Below are 16,206 nucleotides of genomic sequence, written 5' to 3' on the forward strand. Positions count from 1 at the left end.
AAAAGTTGTATATCTACATCTACATAGTAGAAGCTGAAGCCTCTGTAACGTTTGTAGGTGTGTGTGTGTGTGTGTGTGTGTGTGTGTGTGAGAGAGATGCGCAAAAAGTCCGAAAAGTAAAGTCGCAATTGTTTTTAAGTAATAAGAACTGGAAGCGTGTTGAACGTAAACGTGCGGAAGGCTCGAGAACGGCTCGTTACGCTACAACCAAGCACTTTTGTATTGTTCGCCCCTGGTGTGTGTGTGGGAGAAGTGAATGTATGTATGAAGTGGATGAGTTTCTATCAGGTGTATTCTGTATTTCTTTTTTTTTGTTTTTTTTCCCCCCTTCTTTTCATTCGTCCTGGAAGTGCGTGTTAACCTAGATCCCCCCCCCCCCGGCTTTTTAATCATTTTCTGATGGAGCAGTGAGAGGGTTCTTGCGCTTGTAACACACGTGTAAATAGTGTAACTGTGTACCATACTGTATATTTAAAACCGGTGTGTGGGAAATGGATATGAATTATTTGAATGGCTATTATTAGTACCAGCCTACTGTAGAAATAAATAAATAAATGATTGAAGAAAATGGAAGTGGGCAGGGTGAAGTGGGTGTGAGGTGTCTGTGATTTAATATGATTTAAAGGTAAATGGAAATATTTATTTGGAATATGTAGTTACACTAAACTGTTTAATTCAACACACTGTTGGAACACAATGAAGGAGTAACACGAGAATCAGTCGATTTCAGATTTTTTTTTTTTTTTCTTTCTTCGTATTATGTTTTTTTGGGGTTTTTTTTTTTCCGTTCCTCCTAAATAAACCTGGGCAAAGTAAGAGCTGCTATTTCTCTTTTGTGTGTGTTTATGTAGTACGTAGGGATTGAAACACTTGGGGATGTGCTGTTATCGAGAAGTAATCAACAACGGAGTCGTGCGATTTAAGCCAAGTTCCCGTCGCCTCACCGAAGTTGATTATCTTCCAACAACTGCATGTCCTGAAGCGTTTTCTTCCTCTTGTCCTACAGGCATTTCTCAATATTTACAATTTCATATATTAGTGACATTTGATACAAACCACAGCACTCAACAAACCTTGTACACTGAATTTTAATGTTTTGAACAGATCGGTCCTGCGAGACAGACTCCTTCGTTACACAGTAAAAGTACCAGGATGTATCTGAACGTCGCACGTTCGCTCCGTCCTGAACGTCTCTACACGCTACCGACGTCCGTTCCTCTGTCTCTCATCACTCAATGATGCATCATCTCCTGTTTTTTGTTTTTTGTTTTTTCTTATTCATTATTATTATTATTATTATTCATTTATAAGTTACTCAAGTCACACATAATTTAATACAATAATTAAATATCCATACAGGTCTAAACTAGTCTCTAAAGCAGTGGAAGCACGATTTCCGATAACGCACCACATAGATATACAACACGCTGAAAGATATGGCCATGATGAACAGTTTTACTCTTAAAGAATCCTTCCAAATATTTGGGATTACTGAAAACTCTGAGATTACGCGTGGAGGTGGGGGAAGGTGTAAAAGTGCAGACGATGAGGATGATGCAGAGGTGGTGATGTAATATTGCCTTGGCAGGGCGCGTTGCGTACACAGAGGGTCGTGTTGACATGCGCGACAGGTGAGTACGATCAGGTTTGTTACAACACACATACATACCGATGAAGGGTTGAGACCGTTTTAAGAGCAAATGATTAAAGCTGCCTTCAAGTCCTCCTGGGAAATTCGTGCATATGACTTTGGAGGTCTTGATTACAACATGGTGTGTTCAAGTGTTTGTTTGTTGTTGTTTTTTTTGGGGGGGGGGGGCAATTGGGACTCGTAATGAGAAATTTACAAGTTCCCGTGTAGTAATTACGGCGTTGTCGTGGCGTTCAAGTGTGTTCACCTGGTGGTTACGATATTACTGACAGTATTTGAAGGCAGCGTAAGATCTCTATGCATAGACCAGCTTATTTGTAGCTAGTGTTTTCGAAAGGAATAATCACTGAAAATCAAACGAACACCTTTTCCCCCCCCCCACTTTCCACAGATCAAGACGTGTTCGGTGTCTGAAGTTTGCTTCTTTACTTGGTGCGGCGAAGCGAATTTTTCGTAGCTTAAATTCTTTCCCGTTAAGTCTCGATTTAAGTAGAGTTCCTCCACACGTTTCGCTTCTTGGAGGAGTTGCTCCAAGGTGAGCCGTGGTCGTTTTGGAACGGTGCTCTTAGGCAGGATGTGAGAGACTCATTGCATTTATGAAAACAAAAAAACTTAAGTGTTCAATAAATTTAAATAAATGAATAGTATTCGCAATAAAATACATTTATTTAAAAAAAAAAACCAAGACTAATAATTCTTCCACTATGTAGTCTGTTTAATAGTAAGCTTTGGTTGCTAAGCAACATCATCGACAAAGATTAGGCCATTATATGGATAGCACACCGGCCGCGACGGTTTTATTGTTTAACTCGCGTTGATACAGATTTGAAATATTATGATGCGGCCGTGTGTGTGAGTGTACACCGATCAGCCATTTTTATTTATTTTTTGAGAGCTGCTCTGACCCACTCATCTAAGCCATCACAATCTCTCAAATCCCTACGCTTGCCCATTTTTTTCCTGCTTCCAACACCTCAACTTTGAGAACTGACTGTTCACTTCCTTCTTAATGAACAAATCCCGCCCCCTGACAGGTGCCGCTGTAACGAGGTACTCGGTGTTATTCGCGTCACCTGTCGATGGTTTTAATGTGATGGCTGATATGTGTATATCGAGGATTTTACCACAGCTTCGAACGTGGCTCAGATTTCAGAACAGAAACCACCTTTTTTTTTTTTTTTTTTCCTTTTTCTTTAAATAAATAATATCATTTTACACTACACTTATCAGATCTAAACGTATCTCGCAGCACGATGCAAGCACTGCAGTCCAATACACCAACATCTTAATCAATGTGGCTTTTTTTTTTTTTTTTTTTTTGCTCAATTCCTATTTCTAGCTAAACAACCTATTCATGCTATATTATTTATATAAATATATAATATATGTACGGAGTGTGTGTCCATAATTTAAATAGCGTACGATTTATATGCGTTTTGTGCCGCAACCGTACTCCCGTACAACACGAGAGCGTAGGAGCAATAACCGTGTTGGATTAACGAACTGCATGTGTGATCGTATAGCCTATATAAAATAGTAACAGATGTGTATAATAACTCGTTCCTCAGAACAGATATTTGCACGGTATGATTGTAAAACCGGTGCAGGAATACGTTTGCGAGAAAAGTCTTGTTTTTAGGTAAACGAATAAAGCAAACTTCGGACGCCCTGGACGTCCCGGCTGATCGACTCGATTTGTCCGTTTTGATTTTTCTTTTAAATTATCCCTTCGAAACCCGATTTTCTAAATGGACAATAAATCAAACACACAAAATCATAAGTAAGATGATACGTTTGCATAAACGACTTAAGAAGTTAAGCACCTGTGGAGATGCTAGTAATGATACGATGCTTTGTTGTTTTGTTTTTTTCCCCCCTCCCCCACAGAGAATAAGAGTAGCTGATGTTAAACAGATGTTGCACATTTCGTGTACACGTTTATCTTCTTGAAGTTCGGGTCGACGACGCGTTAAGACGGTGTGAATGGTAACCGATCTGTAGGCATATTGCACTTTCTGTATAGATCCCGCCTGCGGAAAATGTGACCGCGTTCGCTACGTGGAAAAGTGACGTCTGGGAGAAATGTCACGAGGGTGAACACGTACAGGGTCCGGGACGTTTCGGTACGGACGTGACGACGTGGACATGATGAGAAATTCGGGGAACCTTGGCTACAGCGTACATGTACGTTACAATAGAGATTAAACATCGAGACAGTGTTCATGGCCCTCACGTGAGTCCAGATGGTTTTGGAGAAATCCGGCGAAGAAGCAAAGAGACGACAACGACAACAGGAACACTACACGTCTCTCACAGCACGGTGGTGGCGTCGCTGCTCCTCCACTTCGTGTGGAATGTAGAAGAGCATCTGTCCTTTAAAGAAGCAGGTGGAATGAGGAAGAGGAGTTACATCTGAAGGGGTTTCCGTCTGGTTTTCTCTTCCGCCTCTCCTCACTGTGTGTCGTGTGTGTGTGTGAGAGAGAGTGAGTTGTGCTGGTGGGGTTTAGTTTAGGGTTGCCTAATGGTGATCATGGAGGGAGTTTGAGAGGAAGGACAAAGAAGAAGAAGAGGAAAGGGTGGACGAGAGAGGGAAGGAAGAAGTAACAAAAACAAAAGTGATGGAAGGAACGAAAATGGAAGAGGAGAAAAGGAAGAAGGAAATCTAAGAAGAGCAAAATAAAGGTGGGAGAGATGGGGAGGTGGATCAGGAGCATGGGGGGAAAGAAAAGGGGAAGGATAAAGTTAAAAAAAAAAAAAGGAAAGCAAAGAAGGCAACTGAAGAAAGAAAGAAAGTGAAGGAAGGAGAGAAAATGATAGAGAAATAAAAGAGGGGAGGATGCAAGAAGAGAGAGAGAGAGAATATGTACCAGAAAAGAAAAAGACAAGGACGAAGAGAAAGAAGGGTGAGGAAGAAGAAATAACGAAGAATAAAGGGGAAAGAAAATGCAGGAAGGAAGAAGAGAATAAACCAAAAGGAAGAGGAATAGAGACGAGACGAGAACATAAAATCAAGTAAAAAGGAAAGTAGAAAAGAGACCGAACTGAAAAAGAAAGAGAAGTAAGAGAAAACGACAGAGCAAGAAAGAAGGGAGATGAAGAAACGAGGATAAAGGGGACGGGGAGAAAGAGAAGAGAAAATGAAGTAGGAGAAGAGCAGAGGGAAAAAGGACGGGGTAGTTAGGAGTCAGATGAAGGAAGAGGGCTCTCGGGGTGTGAAGGGCTGCCCCTGCTCGGCCGCCTGAGCAACACGAGGAGGAAAAAGAGAGAAAGAAGAGTGAATAACGAAAGTAATATTAAAGCAGTAGTAAGTAAAATGGCGTCCCCAAAGTCAGCAAGGCTGGAAGGCAAGAGCCTGGGATCGTACTTAAACCGTCAATCGAACGGAACCGTTTAGAGCTAGATGTGTGCGATTTTAAAATCTGGTCATCAAATCAGAACCACTGTAAAGTTTATTACCCTTCAGCTTAGTGGGGTGTCATCTTCCCGCCTGTGACTTCAAGGAGCGCTGCTCGAGAAACAGAAGGACAAAAAAAACAAAAACAAAGACAAATAACGTAACGGAAACGAACGTGTATAAAAGCGCACTCCACAAATAGATGCAGTTATACTCGTTACTCCAGTCATCACCTGGGAGTGATAATGCATCAGCTTCAGAAAAGAACTTTCATTCAGCAGAAAGAAAAAAATAAAAATAAAAAAACAATCACAACAGAAGTCAAGGATCGTTAGAAAAACATGAAGGAGAAAGAAATGTAGAGAGAGTAAAATAATAACGAGAAAGAAAACATGACATGGAACCCTGTGTAGTGTGTGTGAAGTGTGTGTGTTCATGCTGGAGTGAATCTGAAGGAGAAGAGGATAAAGGGGATCTAGGTGCCCTGGATGTCTGTCCCCTTAGGTCTGGTGGGAGGAGCTAATAGTCTAGAGGGAGGAGTCTGTGGATCACATGGGTCGGGTGGGTGAGGCCGGGGGTCGTCGGCTGCCATGGAAACAAACACAGGAAGAACACAAACAGGATGAGAGAGGAGACAGGGATGAGACACGCTTACAGTACACATACGTCCACATACACGTACGCTTCCGCTTATTCGGGGCGTCGTGCAGAACGAGTTCACGTCACGACATACGAGACGACGTGGAGGTCGAGTAGCGCAGCCTCACGAGGAGTTGTTGTAGCAATTATTAGACATCGACCAACTCCAGAATCACTTACAGAAACCGAGGTTCTGTAAAATTCAGACTTAAATGGTCCGAGTCTGAAAGTCTGAGTCCGCTACCAGTTGCTGTTTTAGATTCTAAAGTGTTACAGGGGAAACAAACAAAAATGGAAAACGAGAGATTTTTTTTACCCTGAAAAACTAAATACACGACTCTCGTGAAATGCAGAGTTTTGTATTGTTTGTACTCTGGGCTTCCTATAAAGGGAAAAAGAAAAAATAAACAGAACGAGAGAAAAGGAGAGAAAAAAAATAGAAGACGGAAAGTTACAGGAAGCAGAAAGAAGTAAGTAGAGAAAGAAAAGAAAATGACGGGGGGGGGATAGCAGGAAGGGAAAGAAAGAGGAAAAAAGAAAGAATTTGGGAAAGTGAGGGAGAGGAGAAAAGAATCTAGTGGAATTTAAAATAAGAGAAAGTAGAAGAGGGGGAAAAAAGATGGGAATGAAAAATGTGTATGAAAAAAGTAAAATAGTAATTGGAACACGCTTCAGTTCATTTTTAGGGATGCCAATAATTGCGACATGTGGGTTTGTTAAAGGAAGTTTTTAAAAATGGTTTTGTTTAGGCTTCTGATCGGCTATAAACGGCTCTCGGTAGTCGAATCAGACCTTTGGACCGGACTTCGTACACATGGAGTTTGCCGACACATGGTGGACAAAACAATGTGGACCTTCAGTAATGTTTCATGCCACACTGAACAGCAAGCAGTTTACGATAAATCACAGGACACATTGCTCTGTAAAAGACATCACAGAATGTCTGATCAAATGTCTGATTAGACCAATCGCATGTAATAGACCGATGCTTAAACATTCAGTCACCAAACGGTTGATGAGTGGAGTTAGAGCTGGGCGATATGGGGGGGAAAGAGTGTGACAAATATTTTCAAAGTAACAATTAGTGATGACAGTTACTTGACGAGAATAAGTAAAGTTCGCAAACTTGTTTTGCTTTCACATAAAAAGTCATACCGAGTTTTTTCTGGGCCAGAAAATAGCCCCACCCCCACACAGAAACTAAGTTGCTCAGTACCATACCTTTTCTTTAAAAGAAAGACAGTCTGCAAGTCCTTAGCTTTAAGAGAAGGTGAGGTCGGTTGAGGTGAAGACTTGTAAACGATTTTTAATCGCATTAAAGGTGCGGTCTGTTATTTTTAAAGCCCGCTGGGTTAACTGTATTAAGCAATGTGCTGCATTCGGGTAAAGCTTGGAACGGGAAATTTCTGAGAACGTAGATTCTGTCGAAATTCTAAATCAACATACAGACACATTAGCTGGCTAAATCTATAACACTGACCTTTTATATTTATTTATTTTTTTGCCAAAAAGTAAATACTTCATGAAGGTTCGAGTTCATGTATAGTGATATCACTCATCAGTAACAAAAACTGGCTAGCGTGTTGCTAGTTCACAAGCTTTTAGTGCTCCTAATTTTCAGCTGAGTACCAACTTCACCTTGAGTAAGGTCCCGCCCCCGAATTTATTTTCATCGGGAGGTTTTTTTCTGCTTGATTTATCACGATATCGTTTTGATTGGCTGCTGGTGACGAGCAGGAATGTTCCAAATGAAAGAAAATTGAACTCGGTATTGAAAAAAAAAAAAACTTATCGCCCAGCTTTATGTGATGCCGTGACATGACAAACAACAATCAACAAACGACTGACAGAAAACATTCGACAACTCGGAAAGGTTCGGGTTCACGGTGCAAGCCTGGTGGAACCTTGCTCTGACAGATCTATCAGTATTTGTAAGGACCTAAAGTGAGAGTATATGCACTGTTCTTCTGTTTACAAAAGTATGACAATGATCATTAGTGAAGATAAATGACATGAACAAAAGGTGCTTTCCCTGTTCTGCTTGAATGAAGTGAAAAAACAAACCTGAAAAATGTTAAAAGACCACACACACACACATATATATACACAAGCTCACAAGCACAGTGTGCAGTGTGAGCCCGATAGGCACGCTGTCCTATCTCAGATCTGTTCTGAGACTTGTAGGACGTTCAGTCAGGCATTCACATAATATGCCCATAGAAGTCTGTAGCTTTATGTGTTCTGTCCAATCCAGGACAGGAGGACAGGGCCGGCCCATTTATCTTAGCTAGCAGGCTAGTGTATATACTAGTAAATATTAATAAATATTATAAATAAAAAAATAAATATTTTTGAATATGGCTTACAATTCCTCTCAGAAATCCTGTCAGTTTAGCTCATATTAGCTAGCAGGTTAACATTATCAATGAGGATGTTAAATATTCATGAATATCACTTAAACGTCCTTAGAAAACCTGTCAGGTAAGCTCATGTTAGCTTAGTGTTAGCAGTGAAAATGGTTATAACTTAAAATTCCTCTCAGAATTCCTGCAACCAGGCTAGAATACAAACATTTATGAATATTACTTAAAATTCCTGAGTGATATAAGCTAGCAAGCTAGTGTTAATAGTAAATTCATCTTAAAATTCCTCTCAGAAAGCCTGCCAGGTTCACTCATATTGGCTAGACGGCTACTGTTAGCAGGGAAGATTATGAGTAGTTATAGATATTTATTACTAAATTCCTCATCGTAGCTAACAGGTTAGTGTTAGCAGGGACGACTATGAATATTTATTCATATTTATGAAAATTTCCTCAGAAATCCTGTCAGGTTAGCTCATATACGCTAGCAGGCTAGTGTATGCAGTAAATTACGATAAATTACGATTTACTTAAAATTTCCTCAGAAATCCTGTCAGGTTAGCTCATTCTAGCGAATAGGTTAGTGTTAGCAGGGTAGATAATGAATATTTATTCATATTTATGAATATTACTTTAAAAATCCTGTCAGGCTGGTTGATGTTAGCTAGCAGGCTTGTGTTAAATATTATAAATATTTTGCAATACGTCTTAAAAATTCTTCCAGAAATGGCATCAGGTTAAACCTACACTGTAAACTAAACACTTTTAGTTGTATATTTAATGCAAAAAAAAAAAAAAACTACAATTAACACCTCAGTATTTTGATTTTAGTCAGCATGTTTTAAAATATCGCTAACATTCTTAGTATTTTAACACTGAAAACATCGCTTACGTTCTTGGTTCTTAGCGAACCATCACAGTCTTTTGATGGTTCCCGAACCTTCTTAGTATTTTTGATTTTCTAGCACACTATATGGTGTTTTTCTATAGAATAGTCTATAAAATAAATAGTGAATAAATGAGAGCGCTAGCACAATATTTAGGCAAATTTTGCGAGGTCTAGTTATGTTAGCAGGCCGGCTCTGTTTCCAGACAGTCCTTCAGACACGTTATTACACTCGTTACCATGAGTTAACAATGTGAAGGACTCTCGAATGTTTATGTTTGTGCACGTGTATCTCAGGAATGTTTAGTGAGTTCTCAGAGACAGACGGCCATGCAGCGAGCAAGTAGTAAGTTTAAGCAAAGATGCTATGGAGATGGGGGCCGAGTACCATACACGTACCAGACACGCTGGTCCTCACTGGTCACTGATTGTAATTCTGTGAAGAGTAATCATAATCAACAGGTAGGGTTGAGGCGGAGTGAAGGAGGGAAAAAATGGAGGAGAGGAAGAAGGGAGGGATGTGCAAGAAACACGCTTTATATGGAGGAGACGTTAGCACTGCTCTGTGCTCAGCTAATAACAGAGTGAAGTGCAAAACCTCTGAGCTAAAGACCAACGAAACTGATCAAACAGCACATGTATACAAATTTTATTTGAGAGGTTTTGCAGTTCAGTTTATGGATAATTTCAAAGGGCAGCAGAGTTAGCTTTTGGGGGTTAGAAGTGGGTGGAGGTCAGTAACATTTTCCCCCTGAAATATAAGACGCTTATATATATATATATATATATATATATATATATATATATATATATATATATATATATTACAGAAAAGCAATAAATATATATTTATTGGATAGGTAAACAGCTCAATATTAAATATGTTTTTAAAAAAACATAATATATTAAGGTTTATATAATGTATATGTAACTCAGCAATACATACATTAAATGATAATTAAATACGTCAAATTTATTATTTATATAAGTATTTATTTATTTCAATGACCGTGCATGCAACATGAATATATTAAATTATTTTTCTATTGATTGACTGAATGCTTGATTTAATAAAAGACATGCTATAATTGTGCATATCCGTAACTGTAATACACTCATTTCTCTCATTTCTGGTATTTTTTCCAGTGGTGTTAAAATATTTTTGTATTAATAAAGATTTCTTTGTATGAACAGACTTACAGACAGATCTTTTTGAGGCCTGACACAAGAATTAACATCAGGACTATAGAAGAACAGCTCAAGGAACGTACAGGGCAATGTATTCTCTAAGCTGACAAAAAATTTAAGGGGCGTCTTATACTCCAGAGTGATTTATTATAGTTAGTAGCAAATGGTGAACTTTTTTTTTTTTTTCCCCCCTTGAGGCTTTAACGGTGTTAATAGTCTCCATTATTATCAGGAGACGATTGTCCCATTTGTTGCGGACAGAGACCAAAAGTTCTCAAGGTTCAAGCCTCATTAATTCACCGCCTGCTACAGATGATACAAAAAACAGTGAAAGAGCCCATGAAATGGCTTGAGTTTACTCACATCTGACTTATTTGTACAACCGATTACATTCAGGATACACGGATCAGAAGATGTGGGTACGGATTTTGTACACAGTAATAAGTTTAAACCACTTATTACAGGAAATAACAAATGCAAATATAATTTTTCGGTATACAGTATTAGTTGTATACAGGTTCCATAATAACAAGAAACTTTGATTTCATGGGCACTTTGAGGTTATTGTTAAAGGTGGGTGTGTGTGTGTGTGTGTGTCTCTGTCTGTGTGTGAGAATCAGGAGGCAAGCAGCTGCAAGACAAGTTTATGTCACAAATCACACAAACTGACCAATCAGAAGCGCATGTGTAAACTAATGAGGAAGCAAACATTTTCAATGACGTTCTCTCACTCATTCACTCGCTCCCTAGTTTTGGCTGCTGTTGGTGTGGGGTGATGTGTGTGTGTGTGTGTGTGTGTGTGTGTGTGTGTGTGTGTGCGTGCTCCGGTATCTGTGCTTTATGTGTTCATTCACTCACTCATTCACACTCGATATGTTGAATACACCAGACATTAAATGACTGAACGTTTGAACGATAACAATAAGCCAAGTGAAAATAATTATAAATTAGTTCAATAAACGGTCAAAGCATGATTGTAGCATGTTGTTCACAGATGCTTGTTAGTCGGTTAGTGAGTTTTTATCGTTTAAACGTTAAAAGAAAATGGTGACCGGGTTGAATATCCCTAATCATCACTCACCCACACCGCTCCGCTCAGAGGTGTCTCACACTCCTCGGCTGAGAGCAGACGGAGTTTCTCATTAGGCACGACTACATACACTAACAAGCAACCAACTTCGACCCTCTTGACAGAGTCTTCACAAATCTTCAATATGCTATGCTACAGCGTGACTCTCTCACCTGGGTACGCTGGGAGGGGCCCGGTTAGGCCGGGAGGGCACCTGAGGGGGCGGGCCTCCAAACGGGTCCGGAGACGCCCCGGGGCGAGACGGCAAAGGAGGCCCACCAGCAGCAGGAGGGCCTGGGGCGGAGCCACGAGAAACAGGGCGGCCTGGGGGACCTGGAGGAGGGGCTCGTCTCTGAGGGGTGGGACTGGTAGCTGGAGACCTACAGGTGCGGGGGAAAAAGACAATATTGTTATACGTGCTAAATTTTTTTTAAAAAAGGACACACTTACATTCATGTCGCTCCAAATACTCTCACGGTCACATTCAACGCAAATGACGGAAACTGTGAGTTCATGAGTAGAAAATAATACAGATGATCAGAATGATCGTTATGAAGTGCTGACACTGGAGACTCCTTTCCCAAATGCTCCTCAAAGAAAACTTCACCACATCAAAGCATGTTGATTTGCAGCTGCATTACTGGCAGCTGTCAGGGCTGCTGTTCTAGAAAATTAATCAACACATTCTGACCAATCAGAATCATGAATTCAATAGCACTGTGGTCAGTATAAAGCAAGTTAAATCCTTACATTACACTCCAAACCACCTTTAAGTGTGGAAGCTACAGTCAGACTTTCCCGAAAATGAAAGCAAAATCTCGAATGAAGTCATTGTTTGGAACGCATATTATCTCCAGGTTTTTCTTTTAGAATGATTAATTGTTAATATTATTAAATGAACACATTTGATCACTTAATAGTATACAAGCCTGTTTTTGTGCTCTGAATGTTTCTGAATGTTGTTTCATTTATTTATTTATTTATTTATTTGTAATTTGCTGCTTAAAATCCCAGAACACATTCCTTAATCTCACAACTACATACCTATATAGTGTTTAAAGATGAATAATTTGGGAGTTTAAGAATTAAGAAAGAAGCAGTAGCTGTTTTCCAACAGCAGGTGGGGCCACTTCATTATTCATGAAGAGTGAGTATAATGATGAAGGGAATCTGGTGCACCAAAATCCTCAAAAGTAATGAAATAGTCCTGTTATTCATCAACAGATCCACATTTTAGCCGAGTCAATCTCTCTCTCTCTCTCGGTTTCATACCTTCCCCCAGAGCCAATGCGCTGAACCTGTAGCCACGAGTCGTCGACGGGTGGAGGCAGAGCCGTGGTCACCGTGCTGGTGCTGATGTCGCCGATGATGCTGAGGGCTTCTTTGAGCGCGTGGTACATGCGCAGCATCTCGTCCCGATGCTGACCCTGCTCGGCCGACTCCTCCATCAGAGTGTTCTGATCACCGCAGGAATAAAGCTGAGCCAGTAACTCCGCGTTAATGAACTCCTTCGTCTGGCAGCGCAGAGCAGACGACAAAAAATAGACAATAAATCATTTTAGACCCGATTTGCTATTGTCATGACATTTACATAAAGGCCAGAATTTCAACCAGGTGTTAATAATGGCAGAGATAATCTTGCGCCAGACTAATGCCTCATGAAGATGTAAAAAATTTGGGCGTGTCAATATTTTCAACATTGATTCTCCTTCATATATTAAAGTCCATATACAGGAAATAGGGACGGTCTCGAACAAGGGCAGGGTGTGCGGTTTCCCTCAGGATTTGTGATTTTCAGGATTTTTGGATGCTAAATATTTCGTTATGTGTATGCTAAAAAAAACGAAAAAAGCTTTCAGTAGTGTTTGCCCAGCTGTAGTATTTGGATCATGTGAAGTCATTTGGAGTCACCCTGTGTATATTAGTCTGTGTGTGAGCTCATCAAGTGACTCACATATTCGACAGACTTTAAAGAACCAGCTCACAGCGGACTGTACTAACACCAACGCGGCACTTCGTCGGACGCAGCACAAACGATAAGCTCTGCTTTAACCAGAACTTACGTTGTTAATCATGAGGTGCATGATGGTCTTGGGCATAAGATCACGGACGGTCTTGTTGACGATGCCCATGTAGGAGTCCACCAGGTTGCGGATGGTCTCCACCTGCCTCTCCAGCTGGGGGTCCATGGAGTGCATGAAGCTGTCCGAGCCGTTCTCCTCGCTCGCATCACTCTAAACAGGTGAGGAACGCTATTAGTGGTATATTTAGGTTTGAGCGGGAGTTTCAGGTGCGATTATTTGACTGAAGTTGGTGTGAAACCAAGGCAGAACAATGAAAAATCAGACATAAGAGTCGAGGACATACCTTGTCCTTTTCCTAGCGGAATGCAACAAGAAAAAGAAACAGCACCGGATATATAAGCATAATAACTGTATAGGAAGGACATCGATGATGCAATTACAACTCAACTCACCACACGCTCTGGATAAACACCGGCTCTGAGGAACGAGGCCTTCCAGCCATCCACGTCCTCCTGACTCTCACAGGCCAACTCCAGCTGACGATAGTCTTTATACACGTTCCTAAGTGTGTGTGTGTGTATGTGTTTGAGACAGAGCAAGTGAGAGAGATGAGCAACATGTCATGAGTAAGGTTCTTAGTATCCTTATAAGCAGTGTGAACCTCGTTTACTCCAAACCCAATTATAATGGAGGTCTAAGAGCAGTTGTCGGGACGTCAATAAACGTTCATGTCTCGTTTAGATGCTTTCACGTTATGTTATCCTTTGTAAATGGAGGTTTGTTCAGGGACTAGTTTTTCAGACGGAAAGATCTGTAGTCATGTCAGCGTTCCTGGTAGTTATACGGCTCCGATGGAGCACGGACACAACACAATCTTCAGGAAAGCGTGAGGTGTCCGAATACTGTATCGCTCCAGGATTTGAAAGCTAACTCCTATAACCGAGAGAATGGTAAGACTTAACAATTGTACTTTATACAGTAATTAAACCAGGAAGTAGACATGACTGACTAGAGTTCAGGAGATATACATAGTGTATTTTAAACAATCCGTTATGTTCTTTTCACATTACATTAATTATTGGCACCCTTCAAGAACATGTTCGAAATATCACTAGCTGCATGTTATTTATTTTTATTCCAAAAAAAAATTCATGAAGCATGCCAATAAGTTGAAAAAACAAATCAAAGCAACAACAACAAATGTTGGAGTGTTCCTAAATAGACACAGTTCAGTAAACCAGGCTGTTTGCTATTGTGCCGTGCTGTTTGTGCTGCTGTATGTTGTAAAGACCCAGGTCTAGTTCACCTCTGCTCGGTGTTGAACAGGGCGAAGATGTGCTTGCTGGACATGAAACTCTTCTCCACGTCTCTCAGCTTCAGGTTGTCCACCTGCAGCATGTACTTCTTCTCTTTCTCCTGCAGAGGGCGAGAGCGAGAGGCGTTTAGGAAGCGACTCAGATTCAAGGGTTGAAACTGAGACGTTAGCGTTTGGGGGGGTAAAATTTCATTTAATTTTAATGTCACTTCAGTGTTCATGACATTGAGTAGTGCTGACATGTTGCTTTTGGGTTAACATGTAGCAGCGATTACGATCTCAAAAAAAAAAAAAAAAAAAGGAGACTAAAGGAAGCGAAGGCATTTTGTGGTAATGACTGAAAGAGAGACAAGAGAATAGCAAGACTGATTTTTTTTATTTTTTTATTTTAAATGAATGCCAGAATGAAAGCTTGAAACAGTACACCAACGTCTGAGAGGAAGAAATCTTTCTTTCGGGGTTTTTTTTTTCCCCTCAGGCCCCACTGCATGAGGGCTGGAACTGATTAGAGCCAACGGAGCTAAAATAAACCGGCAGGGCGACAGTGTAGTCTGCACCCGGGCCGGTGCACCACAGCAGCCTGGCGGGCCGTCAGGGGCAAAACCCTCGCTGTTGGTATTCCCCTACCCAGAGAGAAGGCACCACACCCTGAGCTGCCAGCTAGGACACCACAGCAACCCTGCTGTATAAAACACACACACACACACACATGCAGCAAGCATCCATCCACCCTGACCAGCTGTGCAGGACCAAACCATCCTGGCTAGTCTATATATATATATATATATATATATATATATATAAAAGTATGTGTGTGTGTGTGTGTTTGTGTGTGCGTCACTCGAAAATAGCAGCGATGAGGAGTCACTAGCTGGTGATCTGGCCGTGCGGTTTTTGTGCGCAAGTGAGGTTTCCCTTCTATACTTACTCATCAGAGGCCACTAAGTCAAAACCAGACCAGGATCGGGAACTTCAAGACTTCAAGAATCTCATTTCATAGGCAAGCTTTTTTTTTTGGGGGGGGGGGGGGGGGGGGGGGGGGGGGGTCGGGAATTCCACGACCCAGTATTTTTTCAATATTTCTATACATGACAGCTGAAGGTCATCTTTAAACGACTCACATCTGCTGACTTCCCTAACATTAGAGTCAACCATATGACCCCTAATGACCCCTGTTGTACTGAGTGACTGAAACTTAAACACACACACACACACACACACACACACACACACACACACACACACACACAGAGATGCAAACCAGTCCTCCATCAATTAGCATTTAATCACAAGGTTCTCTGAAATATTAGACATGATTAATAAGGACCAATTCGAATATGAACAACGTTGAGAAATTCATAACTGTATGACAACCATAAGTGTATCAGGTGTTTAATAACTCTAGAACATTTCTAATAATGATTCGATTCCTGAGCCCATAAAATGAAATCTGATCTGATCCCAATTTTAGTCATGCCAGATGAGATCAGGTCAGATTTTCTTTTAATAAGCATGTACAGAGAGACTGTATTTTCATACACACAAATAATATGATCGCTATCTGATTTTGGCAGGATTTTACGATATCTTTCAGATTAAAGCTCTTATTGTATTTCACCAAATCAGATTTCAGTCTGATAATTGGGTTTATAAGCTCAAGTCGACGGTTAAGCTGTTA

General features: G+C 40.6%; 1 protein-coding gene across 1 annotated transcript in view; it reads right to left on the reverse strand.

Moving 5' to 3' along the window:
* Positions 1 to 128: 128 nt before the first annotated feature.
* dnm1a (dynamin 1a) overlaps positions 129 to 16,206 on the reverse strand; it is a 63,264-nt gene continuing 47,186 nt past the window's right edge. The window contains exons 16-21 of the mRNA XM_017460369.3: positions 14,520 to 14,629; positions 13,666 to 13,774; positions 13,253 to 13,423; positions 12,462 to 12,703; positions 11,363 to 11,569; positions 129 to 5,630 (exon numbers count right to left, since the gene is read on the reverse strand). Coding sequence (XP_017315858.1) covers positions 5,594 to 5,630; positions 11,363 to 11,569; positions 12,462 to 12,703; positions 13,253 to 13,423; positions 13,666 to 13,774; positions 14,520 to 14,629 — 876 coding nt within the window. The 3' untranslated portion in view covers positions 129 to 5,593. The remainder of the gene's footprint in view (positions 5,631 to 11,362; positions 11,570 to 12,461; positions 12,704 to 13,252; positions 13,424 to 13,665; positions 13,775 to 14,519; positions 14,630 to 16,206) is intronic.

Source organism: Ictalurus punctatus, chromosome 28 (assembly GCF_001660625.3).
Source record: "Ictalurus punctatus breed USDA103 chromosome 28, Coco_2.0, whole genome shotgun sequence".
NCBI lineage: Eukaryota > Metazoa > Chordata > Actinopteri > Siluriformes > Ictaluridae > Ictalurus > Ictalurus punctatus.